Source organism: Cervus canadensis, chromosome 19 (genome assembly GCF_019320065.1).
Source record: "Cervus canadensis isolate Bull #8, Minnesota chromosome 19, ASM1932006v1, whole genome shotgun sequence".
Taxonomy (NCBI): domain Eukaryota; kingdom Metazoa; phylum Chordata; class Mammalia; order Artiodactyla; family Cervidae; genus Cervus; species Cervus canadensis.
Window position 1 is genome coordinate 34858963 of NC_057404.1, and position 18936 is coordinate 34877898.

Here is an 18936-nt window from a genome sequence, read left to right on the forward strand (position 1 = left end):
ATCCTCTGCCATTGCCTTCTCCTTCTGCCCTCAATCTTTCCCAGCATCAGGGTCTTTTCAAATGTGTCAGCTCTTCCCATCAGGTAGCCAAAGTATTGGAGTTTCAGCTTCAACATCAGTCCTACCAATGAACACCAGGACTGATCTCCTTTAGGATGGACTGGTTGGATCTCCTTGCAGTCCAAGGAACTCTCAAGAGTCTTCTCCAACACCACAATTTAAAAGCATCAATTCTTCAGTGCACAGCTTTCTTTATAATCCAACTCTCACATCCATACATGATTACTGGAAAAACCATAGACTTGACTAGACGGACCTTTATTGACAAAGCAATGTCTCTGCTTTTTAATATGCTGTCTAGTTTGGTCATAACTTTACTTCCAAAGAGTAAGCGTCTTTTAATTTCATGGCTGCAGTCAACGTCTGCAGTGATTTGGGAGCCCCCCAAAATAAAGTCAGTCACTGTTCCCACTGTTTCCCCATCTATTTGCCATGAAGTGATGGGACTGGATGCCATGATCTTAGTTTTCTGAATGTTGAGCTTTAAGCCAACTTTTTCACTCTCCTCTTTCAATTTCATCCAGAGGCTCTTTAGTTCCTCTTCACTTCTGCCATAAGGGTGGTGTCATCTGCATATCTGAGGTTATTGATATTTCTCCTGGCAATCTTGATTCCAGCTTGTGCTTCTTCTAGCCCAGCATTTCTCATGATGTACTCTGCATATAAGTTAAATAAGCAGGGTGACAATATACAGCCTTGACGTACTCCTTTTCCTATTTGGAACCAGTCTGTTGTTCCATACCCAGTTCTAACTGTTGCCTCCTGATCTGCATACAAGTTTCTCAAGAGGCAGGTCAGGTGGTCTGGTATTCCCATCTCTTGAAGAATTTCCCACAGTTTATTGTGGTCTACACAGTCAAAGACTTTGATATAATCAATAAAGCAGAAATAGATGTTTTTCTGGAATTCTCTTGCCTTTTCGATGACCCAGCGGATGTTGGCAAGTTGATCTCTGGTTCCTCTGCGTTTTCTAAAACCAGCTTGAACATCTGGAAGTTCACAGTTCATGTACTGTTGAAGCCTGGCTTGGAGAATTTTGAGCATTATTTTACTAGCATGTGAGATGAGTGCAATTGTACGGTAGTTTGAGCATTCTTTGGGATTGGAATGAAAACTGACCTTTTCCAGTCCTGTGGCCACTACTGACTTTTCCAAATTTGCTGACATATTGAGTGCAGCACTTTCACAGCATCACCTTTTAAGATTTGAAATAGCTCAACTGGAATTCCATCACCTCCTCTAGCTTTGTTCGTATTGATGCTTCCTAAGGCCCACTTGACTTCACATTCCAGGATGTCTGGCTCTAGGTGAGTGTGAGTGATCACACCATCATGGTCATCTGGGTCATGAAGATCTTTTTTGTACAGTTCTTCTGTGTATTCTTGCCACCACTTCTTAATATCTTCTCCTTCGTTAGGTCCATACCATTTCTGTCTTTTATTGAGGCCATCTTTGCATAAAATGTTGCCTTGGTATCTCTAATTTTCTTGAAGAGATATCTAGGCTTTCCTATTCTATTGTTTCCCTCTATTTCTTTGTATTGATCGCTGAGGAAAGCTTTCTTATCTCTCCTTGCTATCCTTTGGAACTCTGCATTCAAATGGGTATATCTTTCCTTTTCTCCTTCGCTTTTCACTTCCCTTCTTTTCACAGCTATTTGTAAGGCCTCCTCAGAGAACCATTTTGCTTTTTTGCATTTCTTTTTCTTGGGGATGGTCTTGATCCCTGTCTTCTGTACAATGTCACAAACCTCCATCCATAGTTCATCAGGCACTCTGTCTATCAGATCTAGTCCCTTAAATCTATTTCTCACTTCCACTGTATAGTCATAAGGGATTTGATTTAGGTCATACCTGCATGGTCCAGTGGTTTCCCCTCGTTTCTTCAATTTAAGTCTGAATTTGGCAATAAGGAATTCATAATCCGAGCCACAGTCAACTCCCGGTATTGTTTTTGCTGACTGTATAGAGCTTCTCCAACTTTGGCTGCAAAGAATATAATCAATCTGATTTCGGTGTTGACCATCTGGTGATGTCCATGTGTAAAGTCTTCTCTTGTGCTGTTGGAAGAGGGTGTTTGCTATGACCAGTGCGTTCTCTTGGCAGAACTCTATGAGCCTTTGCCCTGCTTCATTCTGTACTCAAAGGCCAAATTTTAAAGAATCCACCTGCAATGCAGGAGATGTGAGTTCAACTACTGGGTTGGGAAGCCACCCTGGAAGAGGAAATGGCAACACTCTTCAGTATTCTTGCCTGAAAAATCGCATGCACAGAGGAGCCTGACAAGCTTTCTCACAGTCCTAAGCTCACAAAGAGTCAGACACAACTGAGCGACTGAGCAAACACACCTACACAGGCACACAGCACAACAGAGCTTTGATTACCTTCTGGATAAGACATAGGATTCTATCATTTTATGAAGCAAAAATGGTCTAATGTTATTAATGTTAAGTTTTCTATATCAAAGAGATCAGATATGCGTTTAGTTATTTTCTATAGTAATATTTCTCCGAATCATCTACCTTGTCTTACTGAATGCAATTGATAGTTTTAACGTACCTAAGAACTCCAATATTTGTTTTCTATTAACAATGTGCTTATAAACCAATAATGCCTAGCTTCTTTCTGGGATAATAAGTGACTCTGATGATTTTGAATTACAACATAATAATGTTCTAATAAAATAACACCAGTTCCTCTAAGTTCTTAATTTGCAAGTAGTGTCTCCAGTATAAGAACCACTTTTTTCAAATCAATGAGGATATGTGTGTGTGTGCTAAGTTGAATCAGACGTGTCTGACTCTTTGCAACCCTACTGAACTGTAGCCCACCAGGCTCCTCTGTCCATGGGATTCTCCAGGCAAGCAAACTGGAATGGGTTGCCATGCCCTCATCCAGGGAATCTTCCCAACCCAGGGACAGAAACTTTGTCTCTTTGGCAGGCAGGTTCTTTATCATTAGTGCCACCTTGGAAGCCCTAAAGATGATATACCTCATGTATAATATATACTTGGCTCAGTTGGTAAAGAATCCACCTGCAATGTAGGAGGCCTGGGTTCCATCCCTGGGTTGGGAAGATCCCCTGGAGAAGGGAGAGGCTACCCACTCCAGTATTCTGGCCTGGAGAATTCCATGCACTGTACAGTCTGCAGGATCGCAAAGAGTCAGACACGACTGAGAGACTTTCACTTTCTTTGATATGTTATACTTCAGTATCAACTACTATGTTTGGATGGCTTTTGAGTAATAACTGTGGGCCTTTCTCATTCTATATTCCATGTGTGTTAAGGTGTATGTGTGAATGTGTGCACACACATGAGCCCAGCTGTGTCTGACTCTTTGCAATCCTATGAACAGGCTCCACTGTCCATGGATTTTTCTAGGCAAGAGTACTGGTGTGGGTTGCCATTTCCTCCTCCAAGGTATCTTTCTGACCCAGCGATTGAACCTAAGGCTCTTGTGTCTCCTGCATTGGCAGCTGAATTTTTTACCACTCAGCCACCTGGGAAGTCTGTATTTTAACCTACCTTTTATATAATCACTCACTTTATCCTTCCTCCATGTCTTCTGAAAAGTTTCATGAGATCTACATCAGTTTACTAATTTTCTCTTTATCAAAAGCTGTCCTGACCTGATCTGATTTTTAATCTCCCATTGAGTTTTAACCTCTCAGTAGATCACTTTCCATTCGATTTCCCCCCAAATCTCTGTCGTTTTACAATATTCTATTCTTTCACTTGCGTTTACATTCCTTTTAAAAAGTTTACCTTTTTATTGTTATTTATTTTACAGCCTCATTCAGATTGTTCTAGGAGTCCGTGTTATTAAAGTACCGACATACCTATTTATTGTTGCCAACTTTCCCTTGCAGCAGACTATTTATTCCTTTGGGTGATATAAAACTTGTATCATCAATTAATTTTCAGGAGTGAGTTATCTTTATCCTAGACCAATGCACTTAGGTTGTGGAAAAAACTCCTGAAAATGGCTTGCTGTTCACTTCTGCTGGTACTCCAGAAGTTTTACTGCTTATATAAATTACACATACTTTGCATTTTCCTCTCTGTACGGTATTTTAGACTTCATATCCAGAACTAAGTAAAGGACTGTGGTTTTATTGAAGTGAAGACTTTGTCTTTTCTGTACCATCAATTTTCCTGTAGCTTTCCTGGGCTGATGGGTAAAAATTTTGAGTTATTTTTCATGGTGGGGGGAGCCAGTTATGAGACCCAGCTTTATTCAGGTTTCTTGCTTTCCACCCAGCCTCAGATCCAAAAACCTAACTCTCAATCCCTGGGACCTACATCCATGCCTAATGCCTCTCTTGGTTATTCTGGTGTCCACTTATACAGATACTTCTTTAGATCTGAGTTCATTTCTGTTACTTGAGTATTTCTTTTTCTTTTGAACTTGATATCCTCTCTCTCTTACACACACACAGACTCCAAATGTGTTCATATGTCTTTTAAGTTTAAACATTTTATCCAATATTTCTAGATATTTTCAGTCAAAGGTGCTTATAATGAGGGGAATGGCTAAGGAAGAAATGTGTCCAAATATGATTATTTTGAACAAATTAATGAATAAACATTGACAGTAATATTTTCTATATATTTCACACTGTATTGCTCTTAAGTACCAATCTGGCTTTTAAAATATACTACAGTACATTATCTATGTAACTCTGAATTCTACTGACATCCATCAGGAACTCTGAATTCTTCCTCTCTAGCAGTGTATCTACATTTATATCCAAACCACTTATAGACAATTTTTAGTACACTCAGAGGTTGCACTGCCTCCCTAGTTCAATGCTAAGCAGGCTAGCTCTGAGATAATATTGCAATACTTATAAAGAGCTATTTATCAATGCACTGAAGATGCTAAGTCTCAAGGTAAACAAACATTAAATGATATTTTCTAATTATTAACTGCAGCTTTATAGCTATCTTTTCTTTTCCCATTCTTTTTCTTAATTCAGAACTTGTCCCTCTTAAAAGCTTGGTACTTTCACTATCAGAAGCCTTTTGTTTTCCAAAATGAGGATATTATTTTTTTTTTGCAAGACATTGTCAGCATTGCTATGCCAGAAACACCCAGCTTGCTGTAAACAGAAACTACAACTTTCACTGTAAAACACTATAATTATACAGCACAACTGTATCTGAGGTTTTTATCCCTGAGGAAATCAATAACAGCACAAACTACAACTATCTTTTGTACTACAGTAGATACAAGAAGGAGGAAGAAAGAATTTATTGACTTAGTAGAGACTGTTACTATAGCAAATCAGAATTATAAAAGAAAACAGCTTTTTAACTGACTGATTTTAATTCAAACACCCAAATGTTCCAGTCTGATAGGAGACTTGATAAAGAAATAAACAACAAATAACCAGTATTGTAGCCTCATTCTCCTTATTTACACATACACACACCTCATGCCATCATACCCAATCATTAGAAAAAAACTGTATTATTTCTGTAAGAAATAAGCTAGATGCTAAGGGGATGCTGGGCTTCCCTGATGGCTCAGCCGGTAAAGAATCTGCCTGCAATGTGGGAGACCTGGGTTTGATGCCTGGGTCAGGAAGATTCCCCTGAAGAAGGGAGTGGCTGACCACGTCAGTATTCTTGCCTGGAGAATTCCAGGGACAGGGGAAACTGGCAGGGGTTGCAAAGAGATGGACACAACTGAATGACTAACACTTTCACTTTCACAGGGATGCTATATCATGAAATTCTTAACTTGAACATTTCATACTTTGTGGGCTTCTCTGGGGGCTCAGTGGTAAAGAATCTGCCTGCCAACACAGAAGACATGGGTTCAATCCCTGACCCTGGAAGATCGCAGAGGGCAGCTAAGCCCGTGCGCCCCGACTACCGAGCCTGTGCTCTGGAGCCCGAAGCCGCAACTACTGATCCACGTGCCGCAACCATGAAGCCCTACAGCCTGGGCTCCGTGACAGGAGAAGTCACCACGACTAGTGAGTAGCCCACACAGCAGTGAAGACCCAGCATCAGCATAGCTAAAAATAAATGGATAGCATTTTTTCAAAAAGAGTATCTCATGCTTTTATTTGATATATGTCATAATTTAGAACGTATCATTGTGTGTAACTAATAAAAGGGCCAATGTCCCATCTTGTAGCATTGTACTCCTTGTTAAATCGGTTGCTTTGGGAACTTTAAAATATGCACAATGGAAGCAGAAGGCATTAAATCACCCAAAGCTGAAGGATAATACTGAGAAAGGGAGTGAGCCCGAGAGAAACTTCAAATATTGTTACTTTTCAATCACATGAGTTAATTCATTCTAAACTAAAATAATACTACTAAATTATAAAAGTGTTAAAAATAACTTGTGTGGTATGTTTCCATTTTAATCCTCAACTCAAACCAACACCTAGAGGAACAAATTCTGTATCTCTGGATAAACAGTTAGTAAAATAGCTGTATGCTTCTCATTCTGTGTTTCTGGTACAAATAGTGAGGTGCACAGTAGCTATCCTAAAATCACAACCAGAAAATATGCTTTACATTCAGTTGCAGCCTGTTTTCAAAGAATACCACGTACCATGGACAGAAAAATAAGAGGCCCATTAGATTCATATTCCGTGTCAGCAATGAGATTATCTATCTGTCTGTATTTTGAGTAAAGTTTCTTTTTAAAGGTCCCTGTAAGCATAGACTCTGGGAGACAAACAGAATTTCCTAAGTGTGCTGAAAATATCTTATTCTTAAATGACAAATACAAATACTTCCACCCAAATACATTTGATTGCTTGTATCCCACAAGCAATTTGTACTATGTTATAAGAAATGTCAACATTTGGCCACCATTACCCAAGATCCAAAGACAGTACATTGCTTGACTCATTCAACTGTGCAGGTGTGATTTCAGAACAATTTTTAGTACCTTAATTCATGCCCATAAAAAAGATGGTTAATTTTGTATATTTAAGGGCTCCTCAGTAAGTATGGAAAGTATTTCAAATATGAAAATCAAACCACCATCTCATTAAGAAAATCTAAGTAACAAAGCCACAAAAAATGTGGAATACTTAGCTTATAACATCTATCATATTCCTGAGCCCATCTTCTACATCCATTTTAAAATATACATTTTATAAACATGATTCCCTTCAGATAAACATTATAATTTTAATACAAACCCAGCAATTTCAAGGGCTTGTGAAGATATTCCCACTAAACACTTGAAAACTGGTAAATCTACCAGCAGAAATGTTTCTTGTCCTTGTACATGTATTCTAAACGTCATGGACATTGGTTCAGTAACAGCCATGAATTAGAAGTAAATAGCTTACTTTTTGGAAGTCGTGTGACTCTCTGAGGAGTTCAGGGTGCCCTTTTGGGCACTCTAATAAAACCAAGCAGCAGTTCCCTGCCCTGAAAAGAGTGACAGACCCTCTAGGGAAACGACTAAATCACTTTTTGCTCATGGGAAAGCAGTACTGTGTGTGCCATTTGTTAACTGGACACAGTTATTATTCATTCTGGTTTCTGGGAGATTCATTTTTTTTCAACTTTGAGAGCCCTAGTATTGCATTTTTGTTGTTATTCAAGGGATTTTTTTTTTTGTTTTTGTATGTTTCCTTCAAAGAAATCCAACGGTTAAGACTCCCACCTCCCCCGTGTCTGCGGTTTGCAGACAGACTTACTCTGCATGCACAGCCCGTCCGTGCAGTTCTTGGACTGCAAGACGAGGCCATCGCAGTCCTTGCCTCCATTCTTGGGGGCGGGGGCCGTGCACTCCCTCCGGCGCCAGTGAGTGCACTCGGTCCCACAGGTGGACCACTTGCTCCAGGAGGTCCACCTGCCGTCCACTGCCACAAAAAAACAAACACACACAGCGACAAGTCAGAGAGAAGGAGCTTCCTGAAGGCAGAAAGGGGCAGGGCTCACGTAGAAACAAAGCACCGAACCCCGAAGGAAACGCGCCACCAGGGAGCGCTGCATTCACTTCAACTGCTGGAAGCTGCACATGCTCTCCACGCATCCTGCGGGTTCTGCAGACTTTCCTTCCAAGAGGCGTGGGGCTAGTTCTTCACTGACCAAGCAAGTGAAGTTTAATGGGACACACGGAAATCAAAGTTGTCACCAGGAGTTATATAAAGGTAAACCCTAGTAGGGCCCCTTTTTCTATTAAAGAGGAAACTTCTAGGTTTTGGATTGAAAATTAGGGGACCTCTTTTTGGATCCAATATTCCTGTGAATAGCGCATGTGAATAGTGCTAGTAAACCTCTGTGGGGTTAAGGAGAAGAGGTCAGGAGAGTGGGGGAAAAAATCCATCCATTTATCTATCCACCCACCTACCTCCATCCTATCCATATATTCATCTACATTCCCATTTATCTATCGCTCTCTCTCTACCGTTCTATCATCTACATCTTCTACACTCTTTTTAAGTTTCCATACACGCTGCTTAATTCTGCTAAGATCTTCTGCAATGCCTTCCTGAAAAGACTATTTTCCATTTATTATTTGATTATTTCATTCCATTATTTTATTTGATGATGTACACATTTTTATTTTTGTTTTAAAAATAATATTTAAGCACATTCTTAATTTTTTCCTGTGATTCAGTCATTTGGAATAGACTCACTTTCTTCTTAATTTTGGTGCTTGACCTGTTAGTAAATTTCAATGATAATAAGCTAAGATAACTCTATTTTAAAAAAAACACACAACTTAAACCCTAACCTGAGAAAATATATAGTAAATTTCACTAAGGTGATACTTTAAAATGCATTCTTTAAAGGTTCTTACATAAATAAGAAGAAAATATCAAAATAAGAGTTACATTAAAAAAAATTTCCCTGAAATCCATAAATAATTACCCAGGAATAAATGTAAGACAACGGCAAACATCATTTATTGAACATGCACCGTACATAACATGTTATATCTATATCTTGCTCGAAATTAGACCAATTTTAATAGTCTGCGTAGTTTGGAGAATCTCTGTGATGTCATATTTAAATCACTATGTAAATATAAGTATTATGCACAATGTATAGAGATATAAATATGCCCATATGAAAAAATGATGAAAGTATTAATATTTCAACTGTACAGAGTTAGCTACATAAATAACCCCCAACTATCTAGAGAAAAGATGTTTGCTTTGACCTCGACCATCCTAAAGTACACACACAAACACATGTCTATTTTAACTAAATGCTTGTATGTATGCATGCGTGCTCAGTCATATTAGACTCTTTGTGACTCCATGGACTGTGGCCTGCAAAGCTCCTCTGTCCATTGAATCTTCCAGGGAAGAATACTGAAGTGAGTCCTACTTGCAGGGATCTTTCTGACTCAGGGATTGAACCAGTGTCTCCTGTCTTGGCAGGTGGATTCTTTACCACTGAGCCACCAGCAAAGCCCAACTAAATGCTTAGTGTATTTCTAATTGTGGGAGTCGGTATGCAGATAGAATATAGAAGAGTACAAGATAAAAAAATACTGAAATTCTTAGCCTAGCTAAGTGTCAAAGTTTGTTCCATAAATAAAAGCTCTTAAAAGGGTTCAGAGTGGGATACTGTTTTGATACTTAGAAAATTAACATAGGAATTATAAAATTTAGATTATGGTTTCTCTCCAGTTCATTTCTCTAACCTATCTCTGAGAAAGATTCCATTTAAGAATGAACCTGACAAAAGTCAGGCAAAATAAAGGCAAGTGAGGAGTCTTTCTATCTAAATAATGAAAGTGACAATAGCTACCCCAAAGGAATACATTAATAATAATTTTAGCTTAATTTTTCAATATATTATATAATTAGACATTTTAGTGGGTTTTGGTTTCAGCAGATATTAACTTCAATTTGCCAAAGCATAAGAGCTTGGGACAACATAAGGGAACACAGACAGATGCTCAGAGGCAAAGGGATGCAATCCTGTTATGGGTACCATTGCAAATGACTCAAAAAGAGGTGACTAACATATAGACATGTTACCGTATGCATGTATAGACTGTTGGGTGATGCACAGGGAAGCCTGGCATGCTGCAGTCCATGGGGCTGCAAAGAGTTGGACACAACTGAGCAACGGAACTGAACATGTATAGATAACAGCTGATCGCATCGTATTTTCAAAATCCATTAGCTCGTGTGTCACAAAGCTTAGACTTCCTTTTAATTCATTCCAAATGTCTTATTTGCCCTTGCCCAGAAACTGACACCAAATATCAAGTACTTTACCTCAAACATTTTCTAAATTTCAGTTCCAATTAATTTCCTTGACTTTCTGAATATCAACGGTTGCTATCCTAAGTGTATGGCTTTCGATGCTGCTCAAATGCCTTGAATTATAAGATCCTGCAAATGTGGCTCCAACAGTTTTGTTGAGTAATAAAGAGGGATTATGTTCCTGTGTGTTTTTCATACTATTTTGCATGTTAATGTAATTAATAATGTTAAGTACTCTTTTGGGGAAAAAGACGTGATTTCCCAGTAATGTGAGCATTGGAAGGTATGATGAATTTACATACTATCTATCACACATTCAGGTCTAGAATAAGCCTTTGTGTATATACCGTAAAACATTTCTAGAATGAGAAGATGCATTTGGAATGAGGGCACTGGTTTATTTACCTGGGCATAACGTGGTGCAGGCTATTTTTTGTACACTCTGCCCTTCACAGAAGGCACCACCATTGAGCGGAGCTGGGTTAGTGCAGGTCCTTGTACGCTTCTGATACCCCCGTCCGCAACGGCTATTACACACAGACCACTCTGTCCAAGTGGACCAGCCACCATTTACTGGAAGGAAATGATAAAACATGAATTAAGTGCACATGCATACACACAGAGATGCATAAACCACATATATGAACCACAGACATGAACAAGAATGTTGTATCCCAAGGGACCATAAAAAATCAAGAGCTTCAAAGCTGGAAGAGACCTTGGATATAATTTCATTCAAAATTTTATTACTACAAAACTAAATAATCTAAGCACAGGGATAAATAAAATGAATTATCAACATCTATCTACCTACTCAGACAACAGAACTGTATTCTCGTCTCCTTAGCCACTGTTGTTTTAAAAAACATCCCCTTACCTACTAAAGCTCCAAAAATTATTGATACCTTTGACAACTTATCTCAAATAATATGCTTATATCCTTGTACCAAGGCTGCAGGTGGCTATGAGGCATGGTAACTGATAAAATCATTTAGCCTTTCCTTAATAATAGCTGATTATTTATCTTTAGCATATATAAACTTTATAACCTTTCAAGAATTTTTAGTTTCATTAATAAGTGAATTGATTTTTTTAAAAAAGTCTTGATAGCTGGATTTTTAACTAAGTATCTATTTGAATGGATCAGCAATTAGCTGATGTAACTGCAATTGACACATATTTTGTGTATAAAGACTATTTATGGTGTTTGATGGAGCTGTCAGTATAGATGTGATTATAAAACCTACCATCTAGCACTATGTATATTATTAACCTCTAGAGATTTAACTCTAGAAAATACTGATATACTCTAATATCTCAATATATGAGTCCATGAAATTATTATAATTAAGCAATTTATAAAAAAATTATTTTCTGCTGGTTAAAACATGCTACAAACATTATATGCATCTACTTCTTGATGGTAAAGAAGTGTGTTACTCAGGTAACAGAAACCTATATAGGGACATCACATGCCCATCATCCCCTTCTCTAGAATCTTACGCAACAGGGAATAATCATGGATGTGTTATACATAGAGACATAGGCTGTTTTTCAGTGGAGAATTATTTTTTTCTGTATCAAGATAACAACTTTTATAAAAAGATTTATCTTTATTTTTTTGTATAAATAAATGAGAACAATTTGGACACTCAACAATAGGAAAATGGTAAATGTACTATGTTCACGAGATTGGCTGCCAGGAAGCTATTAAAGATGATGCTGCCTGTGTGCACCCCTATGTTCATAGCGGCGCTATTCACAAGAGCCAAGACATGGAGACAACCCAAATGTCTGTCAATAGGTAAGGGATAAAAAAGATGAGGCACAGATATACAGTAGAGTATATGTATATATATTTTATATATATACATATATATGCATATATATTTTATATATATACATATATATGCATATATATTTTATATATATACATATATATGCATATAAAAAAGGACAAAATAATGCTATTTTCAGGAACATGGATGCAGCTAGAGATTATCATACTAAGTGAAGTAAGTCAGAAAGAAAGTCAGAAAGATAGCATTAAAGCATCACACACTAAGTGAAGTAAGTCAGAAAGACAAATACCATATGATATCACTTAAAGGTTGAATCTAAAATAAATATGACACAAACAAACCTATCTATGAATCAGAAACAGAATAAGGGACATAGAGAATTGTGGTTGGCAGCTGGTGGTTGCCAAAGGGAAAACACTGTAATGCAACTATACTTAAATAAAAGAATACATTAAAAAAATAATGCTGTAGAAGTCTATTTAATAATACATGGATATTTCAACATTATGTTTTAAGTAAATAAAAATTATATCCCTTATTTTAAAATCTTATCTATGTTAAGAAAATATTGGTAGTATACATATCCATCTTTTTTAAAGCTATCTCTGGATGGCAAAATGACAGGATTATAGGTTTAATTTTTTCTTTGCCATTTTTCTGTTTCCCGAATTTCCTATAATGAATATATACTTGCAATCTAAAAATGATACTAACAACAGACTCAAAAATGAAATACTGGTTAAATGTATATGTTTTTCTGTGGTCTTCTAGTGAGTCCAACCTATGAGCCTTGGCCAACTTATTTTGTGAGGCCATGAAAGAACATGCAGATGTTTGACAGAGTTTTGTGTTCCATAATTTAACCCACTCAACTTCACAAAACTCCAACTACTGTGGAACTGTCAGTATAAATTTCTTACCAACATACTGGCAAACTGATATTTGGGGTTACAGTACTGCTCTGCTAGGATTTTAATGAGAAATTAATAACCAGAAACGTTTAGAAAAAGACAAGCCTTGAAGATTCTAGGCTTATTCCGTTATTTTCTGGGGAAGGAGGTATGTGCTCTGAGTATTGTAATGCTCAAGCGTCCAACTGAAGGTGAGTTACTGCTAGAACGAGGCCGAGAACATCAGACTCCCGAGCCCTACTGCCACACTGCTTTCTAAACTCAAAATGCTTTAGTTCCTCATGTTTGATCCTTACTAAAGACAATGTTTGGCTTGTGCTTATGGATATTGAGAACATGCTATACATAGGAAAAGAGTTGCTTCTATGTAATACATTCACTTAAGAGTCTGCCCTCATTAATCACTTTCGATTGGTACAAACTGTGATGGACCCTATTTTTTTTTTGCATTTCCAGTGCTGTTTCAGAGAGTCTAGAAAAAAAAGTGGGAAACACTTCACTCTGACTTAAGGAAATTAAACTTCAGAGTATTCAGAGGATTTTTTTGAAAAAGAAGCATGCATCTGTCCTGTAATGAAAAGGACAGCATTAAAGCATCACTGCATTCAGCCTTTCGAATGTCACAGTGGTTTCTGTTTTCATAACATCCTACAGCCCGAGGATGCATCCAGCCAAGCAGTACAACCTGCAGTAAGTGCACTGAGCCACGTACTTGCCAGTGACAAATTCCCTGAAGTGTCATTTAACACCAAAGGAGCCGTGAACAGCTCCCTACCTTCTAAGTGGTGGCCATTATCATTCTGGAGGTGGATGAACCTCAAAACATTTCTCAGGGTTGTTCAGTTTCCTCTCAGACAATAACTCACCAAGAATATAAAGATCGACCATGTAACTAACACTGTAAGAAGCATAAATGTATAGAGTTGTCTCTTTTGTCTACCAAGGAGCTTAAAAGCCTCACTGGGCAGATGGAACTGCTCGTGAAATGAGAAAACTGCTGAGTGCTAAAACAGGGAGATAAAAAACATCACATGCAGTGGCAAAAGTGGGTGTGGAATCATTTAGTCCTTTTGGAGAAATGATAGGCTTAGAGAAGAGATGGATTAGAAAAGGCCAGAGAATGGAAGAGAAGCTCTCTGAAGAAGTCATCATGTTGCAGCTTGCTACAGGTTAGGACTAGAGCTGCATGACAATGGCAGGCCTTGTCTTCACGTTGGATGTCCTTGATGGAGTGTAAAGCAAGTTCCAGGCAGTTAGAGCTGCTCTGATGTGTTTGGAGAACATGTCAGCTCCAGTTTACCTGAGATCTTGCAATCACTCTCCTGAGGCCCACAGAAAGAGCAGCAGGCTGCTTTAAGTATCTTCATCTCAGAACTCCCTCTAGGTCTTGGGAGTCCAGGCTGAGAAGGGGGCAGGGCTTAGGGAAGCAGGGAATCCTCCTGGATTCCTGAGTTCAGTTTGAAATGCAGGACATTTATGCTTCTTAGAGTGTCAGATCCCTCAGTGGATTTCCTTTACTGTCCTATAAACTGACAGAGGGCTAGAAGTTCCAAGTCCAGGTTCTTTTTATGAGCATCAGAAAAGCAGTTAAACCTCACTGTCCACATGAGAAGCAGGAAGAGAGCTGCGATGGGGACTGAGAAGGGCCCTCTTCACTTGCTATTTTCCCATTCAATGAGAAACTGCAGTTTGACCTGAGCTAGATGGAGGCGCACACAGCTCACTCACCATAGACTATGACAGTTGCGGTCGTGCTTTTCCTCTTGGCGACAATGTTTTTGGCAACACAAGTATAGTTGGCGGTATCTGAGAGGCGGGCCTGCTTGATGATGAGGTTGTGATCAATAGTAATATAAAAATTCCGGTCTTCCACAGGATCGATGATGTCTTCATTTTTCAACCATTCCACCTAAAGATGCACAAGAGAAACAGATAAATCCCTGCTATGAATCCCTCGATGGCTGTCAGTCCTGACTTTTGTTTTGCAATGTGAACAGCACTGTTCCATGCTACGGAATCTGCAAACTTGAGGAAGTAACTTCCTGAGGTCATGTTAAGTATCACTCACCTGCCAAACATGCTGATTCTGTCTGTACTGCATTATTCTCAAATGTCAATGACCCAACTGGGAAATACAGCGTTCAAATTGTTTTCACTTTGCCCGGCAGGCAGGAATAGGTGATGTGCACTGCCAAGTTCAGAACCCAATCAAAAATAATGGGCTAAGCATTTCAAACTGAACTAAAATCTTTTGCTATTTGATTTGTTTACTCTTGGCAACTTACCTGCTGCTTTTCAGAAAAGAATACAAGGACTATCAAAAAAGTTCAAAAGGCGTCTTAGATATCATGCAGCTCTAATAAAACAACATTTGGATGACTTATGTATAGTCTTGTTGAAACATATGGATTAAATTTCCCTGAAAATGCACTTACTTTAAAATGTAGCAAACACATATTTAGAGATGTATCTAAGCCAAAATACTTGGGAGGGGAAAAAAAAAGGTTCTACCAACTCTCAGCACAATCTAAAGAGCATGTAAGTCATAGTCGAATCTCTCCTTTTGTCTGTCACTAGCATCAAATCTGGCTCTCATGGTTTGCTTCTGGAGCACCTAAGACATGACTATTCAAAACCACTCAACTATTTTTCGTAAGTAAATCTCAGTTTAGCAACAGCAATGTTATCCTTACAGAATGAAAGGAGGGAAGGACATTCTGTAATATACATCCTTATGAAGGATAAACAGTTTTTGTCCCATAAATTGCTTTTCTTCCTCACGGGTTTTCCATAAAGCAAAACATACTGATATTTACCACACTTAAAACTTTCCTTGCGCATTAGAGTGGATACAGATACAAGTAACCTTTAGTAGTAGGGACTCAACAGTGTTGCCATTTTCAAAATCTTAAGGAGCTTCCCCCAGCACCACAAGAGGTCTGGAAATTAATCTCTAAATCTGTCAGTGAGCTGGATGTTACACAAATTATGTTTAACACTGAGACTCTAAAATAATGCTTCTCTAATCCTTAGAAGAGAGGCCACAATTTAAAGGGAAAAACAGAAATCAGCTTGAAGTAAACATATGAGGATGTAGATAAGAATAATTATTTGTAGTAAGTTTTGAAACAATGTTTACATTTAAGGATATTTAATGAAAGTGAAGAAGACTGAAGTCCATCTAAAATAGTGGAGTTTTAAAACATGCATTTTGTTCTCATTTAAAACAGCACATTCAATACTGTGCTTAGATATAGCTGGTAAAAGACACGCTGGCTTAACCTGGATTTTCTCAAAATTTGGCCCCATGTGTTTTGTAATATGGGCTTTCCAGGTGGTGCTAGTGGTAAAGAACTTGCCTGCCCATGCAGGAGACTTAAGAGACGCAGGTTCAATCCCTGGGTTGGGAAGATCCCCTGGAGGAAGAAACGGCAACCCATTCCAGCATTCTTGTCTGGAGAATCCCATGGAGGAGCCTAGAGGGCTACAGTCCATAGGACTGCAGAGTCAGACATGACTGAAGTGACTTAGCACACACACACAATCATGTGTGGTAATAAAATCTTGCTAGAAGTGCAAGGGAAAAGATAGCAAGATTCAAAATATTAAAAAAAAAAAACCCTGCTTACTGATAATAGAAAACTGATATTAATATCATCAGAATCTCTATGCAGGTTATCTCTGCCACTCGAAAGAAAGCTTTCCACTTAGAAAAGGTACTGTAGGGCTTCCTGGGGGTGTGTGTGTCTGTGTGTGTGTCTTTCAAAGACCCATCAGTACAGTTCAGTTCAGTCACTCAGTTGTGTCTGACTATTTGCGAGCCCATGGACTGCAGCACACCAGGCCTCCCTGTCCATCACCAACTCCTGAGGTTGACCCAAACTCATGTCCATTGAGTCGGTGATGCCATCCAATCATTTCATCCTCTGTCATCCCCTTCTCCTCCCGCCTTCAGTCTTTCCCAGTATCAGGGTCTTATCCAATGAGTCAGTTCTTCACTTAAGGTTGCCAAAGTATTGGAGTTTCAGCTTCAGCATCAGGCCTTCCAATGAACACTCAGGACTGATCTCCTTTAGGATGGACTGGTTGGATCTCCTTGCAGTCCAAGGGACTCTCAAGAGTCTTCTCCAACACCACAGTTCAAAAGCATCAATTCTTCAGTGCTCATCTCTCTTTATAGTCCAACTCTCACATTCATACATGACTACTGGAAAAACCATAGCCTTGACCACACAGAACTTTGTTGGCAAAGTAATGTCTCTGCTTTTTAATATGTTGTCTAGGTTGGTCATAAATTTCCTTCCAAGGAGTAAGCGTCTTTTAATTTCATGGCTGCAGTCACCATCTGCAGTGGTTCTGGAGTCCAAAAAAATAAAGTCTGCCACTATTTCCACTGTCTCCCCATCTGTTTGCCATGAAGTGACTGGATGCCATGATCTTTAGTTTTCTGAATGTTGAGCTTTAAGCCAACTTTTTCACTCTCCTCTTTCACTTTCATCAAGAGGCTCTTTAGTTCTTCTTCACTTTCTGCCATAAGGGTGATGTCATCTGCATATCTGAGGTTATTGATATTTCTCCTGGCAATCTTGATTCCAGCTTGTGCTTCATCCAACCCAGCATTTTTCATGATGCACTCTGCATGTAAGTTAAATAAGCAGGGTGACAACATACAGCCTTGACGTACTCCTTTTCCTGTTTGGAACCAGTCTCTTGTTCCATGTCCAGTTCTAACTGTTGCTTCCTGACCTGCATACGGATTTCTCAAGGGGCAGGTCAGGTGGTCTGGTATTCCCATCTCTTTCAGAATTTTCCAGTTTGTTGTGATCCACACAGTTAAAGGCTTTAGCATAGTCAATAAAGCAGAAATAGATGTTTTTCTGGAACTCCCTTGCTTTTTTGACGACCCGGTGGATGTTGGCAATTTGATCTCTGGTTCCTCTGCCTTTTTTAAAACCAGTTTGAACATCTGGAAGTTCACAGTTCATGTATTGTTGAAGCCTGGCTTGGAGAATTTTGAGCATTACTTTACTAGCATGTGAGATGAGTGCAATTGTGCGGTAGTTTGAGCATTCTTTGGGATTGGAATGAAAACTGACCTTTTCCAGCCCTGTGGCCACTGCTGAGTTTTCCAAATTTGCTGGCATATTGAGTGCAACACTTTCACAGCATCATCATTTAGGATTTGAAATAGCTCAACTGGAATTCCATCACCTCCACTAGCTTTGTTCGTATTGATGCTTCCTAAGGCCCACTTGACTTCACATTCCAGGATGTCTGGCTTAGGTGAGTGATCACACCATTGTTATCATCTGGGTCATGAAGATCTTTTTTGTACAGTTCTTCTGTGTATTCTTGCAACCTCTTCTTAATATCTTCTGCTTCTTTTTTTTTAATCTTCTGCTTCTGTTAGGTTCATATCATTTCTATCCTTTATTGAACCCATCTTTGCATGAAATATTCCCTTGGTATCTATAATTTTCTTGAACTGTGCCAGCTACTTTTCTCTGAAGAATAGCCCTTGGACTCCTGGATATTTTGCCTGGAAGTACCTAGGGGCTCACAGGTTCCCCCCCTATGACCTCCTCCTTTGCTATGTCCGCACAGGTGTGGAAATAAACCTTTTGTCTAATCAGATTGGAACCTGAGTTGTCATTCTCGAGAGCTCCCTTGCAGGGTTGCAGGCTGAAGCTACCTCCTTAACACATCTCCTAAATTTACATTTTCTGGGTCTCTCCTTTTCTCTCTTGACTGGGCTCTCCTGGGGGCACTCCCATAACCAACCCTTTGCATTCAGACCTCTGCTTCATGCTCTGCTTCTGAAGAACCCAACCTATTAATAAGTCAAGATTGTGCAAAACTATGGGTTTTTTCTATGTACATAATAGGTAACAACAGTAATGCTATCCGGATCATAAATGACATGAAGAGATCTCAAGGGATATTGCAAACCA

The 18936-nt window shown here is 38.9% G+C and overlaps 1 protein-coding gene across 2 annotated transcripts in view; it reads right to left on the minus strand.

Moving 5' to 3' along the window:
• UNC5C (unc-5 netrin receptor C) overlaps nucleotides 1-18936 on the minus strand; it is a 395140-nt gene that overhangs the window by 58567 nt on the left and 317637 nt on the right. For both annotated transcript variants that reach the window (XM_043438628.1, XM_043438626.1), the window contains exons 5-7: nucleotides 14714-14894; nucleotides 10678-10845; nucleotides 7741-7905 (exon numbers count right to left, since the gene is read on the minus strand). In XM_043438628.1, coding sequence (XP_043294563.1) covers nucleotides 7741-7905; nucleotides 10678-10845; nucleotides 14714-14894 — 514 coding nt within the window. The remainder of the gene's footprint in view (nucleotides 1-7740; nucleotides 7906-10677; nucleotides 10846-14713; nucleotides 14895-18936) is intronic.